The following is an 8200-nucleotide window of genomic DNA, read 5'->3' on the forward strand; positions in this document are numbered from 1 at the left end:
CCTTATAACAAAGGACAGCATCACCGATATGTTCTCCTCCATCCTGCTCTTTTTCTTTTCTTCACAAGTCTTTTCTGAAATACCTGTTTGAGTCCACTGTATCTTTGCAATCTTTATGTGAAATTATAGTGATATAAACAATAACACCATCAATAACATCTATGGGAGAAAAACATCATACTGCAATACAACTTCTGTTCCTTTGTTTTATGAAGTACCAAAACAAAATTAACTTTATGGTTGCAAAACTTTTTCCATTGCTTCAGTCCACGTCATTCTGTACCATGTTTGTTTGGTTCATAGAGTATTTATTGAAAGGCATTAAGAACGCTTATTCAGCTTGTGAACAAGAAAGGGAAAAATAAAGGGCTAATTATTAACTAATCCAGGCTTACTTGTTTATTTTATAAATGAATCAGATCCTTTTTTTTTCTTTTCCCATCTTGTTGTCTATCATTGACCTGCTTGTACTACATAAAAACTTTTCTACCAAAAAAGTAGAATATGGTGAACTCTTGCTACTTACTACCAGCTCTGGTAGAGAAGATACTGAAACTAATACTACAAAAGAGATTTGAGGATTATCTCTGCCTTGGATTATCCTTCCAGGACATTTTAGTTTTGTACTGTTTAAATTTAAGAAAACTTAAAAATTGCTAGTTCTTCAACTTCTTAATTTTTGATCTGAATACTACAGGCTCTAAAATTTCTTTTGCCAAGCAAATACAGAAAACTAGATGCTTCCCAATAAACATTTATTACCAAACATGGTAAGTTATTTATAGTTATGGATAATTCTACAAAACTTAGATACTTTTATATTGCTCTAACAACAAACAACAACAATATTCTCCCCAAAGTATTTACACATTGGCAGTGGTGGGTTGGGATGGGGATTGGGTATTAGGGGGGTAACTCCAAACCAAGACAGAAAAGGGATGTGGTGAAATATAAATGTGAGTATATATTTACGGACAACTGTGAGACTTCCTAAGGTGAAATGGTGGGATGTCTTTAACATCCTCGTGAGTATAGCCCTGTGACTTCCCAGGCCCGTAGAGATGATGATTCCTAAAGGGGAAGGAATATCAAACTTGACTAGGTGTACTGATGTCACTAATAACTACAGTTGTAGAAAATTAACAAGACTTTCTTGGTGAAATTATGGGATCAGAATGGGCAAAGACAACAAAATGATCTATTCTGAATAATCTTCTAGAAAAATGCTGTCCAGTAGAACTTTCTGCAATGATGGAAGTGTTCTTCTTCACCTGTGCTGTCCAATATGGTAGCTACTAGGCACACATGTAGCTCTTGAGAGGCCTTGAAATGTGGCAAGTGTGACTGAGGAACTGAATTTTTAATTTTAATTAATTTAAATGGCTACATGTGCCTAGTGGCTCCCATATTGGACAATGCAGTTCTGAAATATGCCTTTCCATTCATTTTAACCACTCCTTCTCACAAGTAAGACACAATCATTATTCTGAAAGAGCACATGGCCTGTAGAAAAGGCAGATAGATATTTAAGATGAAAAACAAAGAAGAAGCAGAGTAGAGAGGAAATAAGATATATCCAGCTGAGAGGAACAGAATCTAGATGAAATATTAGAGAAAATTAACATGAGGCAAGCAATGAGGTTGAATCTTCCAGGGGTGATATCTCTTTTGGATTTGCTCTTGTGGACTACTCCATTTCTTCCCAATGGAAGATGCAAAGTAAGCAGTCTTCTGCCTCTGCCCCAGAATTTCCCCAGATATCTATTATGCATAAGACATATTGATAATTATTTCATTGAAAAAAGATCTATAGCCCCACCTGCATCATGAAACCTTTTTTGAAAAAATTAATCTGGCACTCTCTACACTCAGAGAGTTAATGCCACATAATTTAACATCTATTTATTATCAAATTCTTTTTCTTTAATTATATTAGAAATTTGAAAATGGGCATTACACTTTCTCTCTTGTACATAGATAATTACGATTGCTCAGAGTGATTAAATAGGATGTTACCTTTTTTTCCAGTAGAAAATGTTCTAGATTTTACAAGGTGGCTTTCCTATATGAACTTGAATTTATTTCACCAAGTTTCAACAATGAGATCAGTTCATTTAATTACTTTATTTCGTTTTTTAAATATTTATTTATTTATTTATTTTTGGCTGCCTTGGGTCATAGTTGTGGCATGTGGGCTTCTCTCTAGTTGTGGCGCTCTGGCTCCAGAGCACGTGGGCTCTGTAGTTGCAGTGCATGGGCTCCAGGGTGCTTGGGCTCTGTAGTTGTGGCACGCGGGCTTTCTAGTTGTGGCACACAGGCTCAGTAGTTGAAGTGTGCAGGCTTAGTTGCCCCACAGCATGTGGAATCTTAGTTCCCTGACCAGGGATCGAGCCTGCATCCCCTGTGTTGGAAGGCGGATTCTTAACTACTGGACCACCAGGGAAGTCCCTTCTTTCTTTATATGATTTTTATGTTTACAAATTAAACATTGCTAATAGTCACCCGTATTTAATGAAAGTTAGCAATTTAATTTAGAAACTTTATTTAAAAATACTGAGAAATTTGTGCTGTAATTTTAAAAAAATTATATGATTTCTGGAAACAGTAATTTCTATATAACCTGGAAATAAGATGATAAGAGGTAAAAAAGGTGATGGGGTGGCATTTCAAATTTTAGAATAACATGATTTTATATTACTTTATATCTTCTAAATATATATTTTGAAGAATTTAAATAATATTTTCCTCTCTCTAGATTTTTGCTTCAATGTCTTGAAGACCTTGATGCCAATCTGCGAAAATTAAACTCTCGTCTGTTTGTGATTCGTGGACAACCAGCAGATGTGTTTCCCAGGCTTTTCAAGGTTATTGGAAAAATCTTTGCATAAAAAAATAATCTTTTGTCAGAGAAGACACGTATTTGGGGTAAAGTATGGGAAATATAAGTGCTTTTAAATAAAATATTGTGGATATTTTCTCTATTTAATAAAAATGTTACACAGTGTAAAATCAGACAGTGAAAAAAATGATTTACAATGAAAAGTTTCTTTCTTCTACCTTAAACTGACAGTTCCCCTCTCAGAAGCAACAACTACTACCAGTTTGTGTATTCATTAGAAATATTCTTTGCACAAATAAGAATGCATATGTGTATGTGTTTATATACACATATTTGTGTTTGTGTGAATGTTAACCATCCCCCCTTTTTAAAACCAAGGTGAGAACATGCTGTGTTATACCATTCTATGCCGTGCTTTATTCACATAACCATATATTTTGGAGATTGTTCCATGTTACTTTCTCAGGCTTCTTTTTTTTTTTTTTTTTTTTTATTTATTTATGTTTGGCTGTGTTGGGTCTTCGTTGCTGTGCACAGGCCTTCTGTAGTCGCAGAGAGCGGGAGCCACTCTTTGCTGCAGTACATAGGCTTCCCATTTTGGGGGCCTCTCTTGTCGCACTGCAATTATCTGTAGAGTTTGTAATCTTTTTTTTTTTTAATTTATTTATTTATGTTTGGCTGTGTTGGGGCTTCGTTTCTGTGCGAGGGCTTTCTCCAGTTGCGGCGAGCGGGGGCCACTCTTCATCGAGGTGCGCGGGCCTCTCACTGCCGCGGCCTCTCGTTGCGGAGCACAGGCTCCAGACGCGCATGCTCAGTAGCTGTGGCTCACGGGCGTAGTTGCTCCACGGCATATGGGATCTTCCCAGACCAGGGCTCGAACCCATGTCCCCCGCATTGGCAGACTCTCAACCACTGTGCCACCAGGGAAGTCCCACTTTCTCAGTCTTTTAAATGGCTTCATAGTACTGCATTGTATAGATATGCTGTTAATTTTTTTTTAATTATAGTTAACTTGTTTCAGGTGTACAACATAGTGATGCAATATTTTTATAGAGTACACACCATGCAAAGTTATTATAAAATATTGACTATATTCCCTGAGCTGTATATTATATCCCCGTGACTTATTTATTTTATAACTGGTAGCTTATACCTCTTAATCCCCTTCACCGGTTTCACCCCTACCCCTACCCCACTCCCCTCTGGTATCCACTAATTTGTTCCTTTTTGTTTTTTTTGGTTTTTTAAATATTTATTTATTTATTTATTTGGCTGCTTTGGGTTTTTGTTGCTACGCCCGGGCTTTCTCTAGTTGCAGTGAGCGGGGGCTACTCTTCGTTGCAGTGTACAGACTGCTCATTGTGGTGGCTTCTCTTGTTGCAGAGCACGGGCTCTAGAGTGCATGCTCAGTAGTTGTGGCACACGGGCTTAGTTGCTCCACAGCATGTGGGATCTTCTCGGACCAGGGATTGAACCAGTGTCCCCTGCACTGGCAGGTGGATTCTTAACCACTGCACCACCAGGGAAGTCCCCACTAATTTTTCCTTTGTATCTGGTGAGCCTATGTCTGTTTTGTTATATTTGTTTGCTTGTTTTTTAGATTCCACATATAAGTGAAAACATACAGTATTTGTCTTTCTCTGTCAGACTTATTTTCACTTATCATAATGCCCTCAAGGTCCATCCACATTGCCATAGATGGCAAGATTTCATTCTTTTTTATGACTGAGTAATCTTTCAGTCTGTGTGTGTGTGTGTGTGTGTGTGTGTGTGTGTGTGTGTGTACCTCTTTATCCAGTCATCTGTTGGAGGGCACTTAGGTTGCTTCCATATATTGGATATTGTAAATAATGCTGATATGAACATTGGGGTACATATATCTTTTTGATTTAGTGTTTTTGTTTTCTTCAGATAAATACCTAGAAGTGGAATTGCTGGATCATATTACCATATTATCTGTGTTCTGTTTTTAATTTTTTGAGGGTATAATTTATTTCACTAGCTTTCTATTGAACATTTAGTTATTTTTCCACAGGCCTTTTGCTAATACAAGTAATGCTGTCAGTGAACATCCTTGTTCACAAAAGAGAAATCTGCTCACATGTGCCAGTAGATTTGTGGGACAATTCTTATAAGACTTTCTGAGTCAAAGGGCTGTAACAATTGACATGCTACAAAACTGTAATGTTTTTAACTTGGTAGAATCTTAAAAATCTCCTAATCTTATTTCCCCCCCTTTTTTCCAAATGAAAAAATTAGTCCTAGAGAGATTAAATGAGCTGACCTAGGTCATAAAACTAGCTCATGGAAGTGTTCAGACCAGAAACTGAGTTTTCTGGCTTTGTTAATCTATCCCTTCCTATTTACTACCATTAGTATTCCTAATGTATATCTGTTTTTCTCTTGCAGTTGTTTGATTCATCAGATTTTTATAATAGCATTGTTTCCACTTCTAATGCACAAGAAAACAGTTCCTTTTCCTGAATGAAATATACACAGTGCTGGGAATCAAACCAACACTACCTAGCCTTTTTTGCATCAGTGTGAAAGAACCTTTTAATGTTTAGAGTTTGGCTAATACAACAGTTGTAGCTAGTGAAAATTTATTTTATAAAAGTTTTTGGGCTTCCCTGGTGGCACAGTGGTTGAGAGTCCGCCTGCCGATGCAGGGGACACGGGTTCGTGCCCCGGTCTGGGAAGATCCCACATGCCGTGGAGTGGCTGGGCCCGTGAGCCATGGCCGCTGAGCCTGCGCATCCGGAGCCTGTGCTCCGCAACGGGAGAGGCCACAACAGTGAGAGGCCCGCGTACCGCAAAAAAAAAAAAAGTTTTCTTACTACTGTAGCTACTTAGAGTCAGAATTTAACCTAGGTACATGGAAGAGCTCTGAGAAGAAAGGATATCAAAAACAATGGTGATAGTTTATCAAGCATCTCACAAGTATAAAAGTATATGTGAATAACTGCTCAACCCTATCTAAATCCATGTGTTATAAGTAAAATGAATCTTTCTTTCTTTCTTTTTTTTTTTTTTTTTTTTTTTTTTGCGTTACGCGGGCCTCTCACTGTTGTGGCCTCTCCCATTTGCGGAGCACAGGCTCCGGACGCGCAGGCCCAGCGGCCATGGCTCACGGGCCCAGCCGCTCCGCGGCATGTGGGATCTTCCCAGACCGGGGCACGAACCCGCGTCTCCTGCATCGGCAGGCGGACTCTCAAGCACTGCGCCACCAGGGAAGCCCAGTAAAATGAATCTTAAGAGGATTTTAAGTACCTTTAAAATAACAAAACATTTGCCTGCTTTAAAAAAATGGTTTAACTCTGCAAGTCTTTTGTGTTCTTTATTTTGAGCTTTCTTCTGCCTGAAGTAACATATTATTGGATCAAACTATCTTCTGTATATAGATGATGTCCTGTCTTGTTACTTTGGCAGAGAGGCAGTGGTTTCTGTAAGGGCCATAAAATACAGATACGTGAATATACTTTAATATACCTAGAGTGCTTATTATTGTATTCTGATACAGTAGTCTATATAAAATGTCATTTATGAAAACTTTCAGATTTATTTAATATGTCTGAACCATAGAGGGAGTTAATTCCTCTTTTTATTGTATTGATATTTTTATTTTTACTTTTTGTGTAGAGGTACTATATGCATGTGTTTCCAAAAAAGAGCCCAAGAATATGTACAATAAAAAGCAGGTCTCCTTCTCACCCCTAACCCTTACACCCCCAGTTTCTCTGAGGAGGAAGATTCTTTTGTCAGTAACTAGCTGACTCATTTACATTACTGTCTCTGGTTTTATTATTCTAGTACAGCAGATAGAAATTTAATAGGTAAGTAATCCAGCTTCCCACATTGGAGGTAAAACTGGTTTAGACCTGATAACAGTACCTGTAGTTTACTGGGGTGGAAATAGTGATTTCAGTACTGACGTCTCCTCTAGTGTGCACCTTCTTTCTATAGCATTCACTCATTCTATTCTGTTTATACTAAGTAGATTTAGGAATGGGGCCAGAGCATTTTTATAAACACATTTTTACACACATCTATGTTGGATAAACTTGTTTTTTCTTATGTGTTTTCTACTTAGAATTTTTCTCAGTTAAATTCTAACTTAATATAAGCTGACAACATGGCTTTTTTTTTTCTTTTCATGTTCTACTGAATAAATGATAAACTTAGCAGACACTAGCCTAGGCAAAACTTGAATGACACTATTAATCATAGGTGTCTTATATAAATTATTATTATTATGCAGTTAAATCTTATATCTTCTACATTTGGTGCCAGAGTGATAAGCTACCAAGACCATGCATATTCTAGGGCCTGCAGAAACTTTTTATGAAGAGTTTAAAGTATCGGTTTAAAACATTCTCATTATATCCAAGAAACAGAGACATGTGTCTAAAGTCTTTATAGATGGACACACTGAAGCATAATAAAATGTTTTGTTCAAAATCACAGAATAAATCAAAGAACATATAAAGCCACTAACGTTTCACATGCATAAATTTATGCTTTTTGAGTCATTTTGGATTCTTGCTTTATTATTTCATGGTACATGCTCATTTGAATAAGATAATTCATTCAACAGATATTGATTGAGTGCCTGCTATGTACATGGCAGTGTTCAATGTGCTGGGGGTATACTGGTGAACCAAACAGAACAAGTTCCTGCCTTCACGGAGCTTACACTATATTAGGAAGCAGGCCAATAATAAGTAAATACGCAATGTCAGGTGGTGATAGGTGCTAAAATAAAATGTGGGATAGAAAGTCCCAAGGTGAGGGAAGGATAGTTACTTTATATGGAATCATGGAAGGCCTCACTGATAAGGTAGCCTTTGAGCAAATATATGAACGATTGAGCCATACAGATATCTGGGGTGTGATATATTGAATCCACAAAATTTTGCAGCTTGTTCATCAAAAAGTAGAGTTTATTTTCTCAGTCCCTTAAATCTGGGTTGGCCTTATATCTTGTTTTCACTAAGTGCTAAAGGAGATACCGAGTGCCAAAGGAGATACCAAGTTTCAAATCCTAGGCCTCAAGCGACCTTGCAGCTTCTACCTTTGCCCACTTGGAATGCTCCTTGTACCGTGTAAGGACTGGGCTAGAATGTCAAATTATGGGAGACCACGTGTAGAGAGAGTGGGCCAACCAACAGCCAGCACCAAGGTCTGAAATGTGTGAGAGAGGTCATTTAGATGCTCTGGCACTAGCCAGGCTGCCAGCCTATTGCAAGCTAGTGAGTGAGCCCAGGTGAGACCAACAGAAGAACCATCTAGTTAACTGACAGACTTGGAGAATTAATCAGTTGTTTTAAGCTGCTAAGCTACTGCAGCTTGGGGAAAGAGGGG

General features: G+C 37.8%; 1 protein-coding gene across 1 annotated transcript in view; it reads left to right on the top strand.

The window, feature by feature from the left end:
• The window catches only part of CRY1 (cryptochrome circadian regulator 1), a 95743-nt gene that overhangs the window by 57873 nt on the left and 29670 nt on the right, over window positions 1-8200 (top strand). The window contains exon 2 of the mRNA XM_007462867.1: window positions 2756-2864. Within this exon, the coding sequence (XP_007462929.1) occupies window positions 2756-2864 (109 nt within the window). The remainder of the gene's footprint in view (window positions 1-2755; window positions 2865-8200) is intronic.

Source organism: Lipotes vexillifer, unplaced genomic scaffold (genome assembly GCF_000442215.2).
Source record: "Lipotes vexillifer unplaced genomic scaffold, Lipotes_vexillifer_v1.1 scaffold1177, whole genome shotgun sequence".
Classification (NCBI taxonomy): Eukaryota; Metazoa; Chordata; class Mammalia; order Artiodactyla; family Lipotidae; genus Lipotes; species Lipotes vexillifer.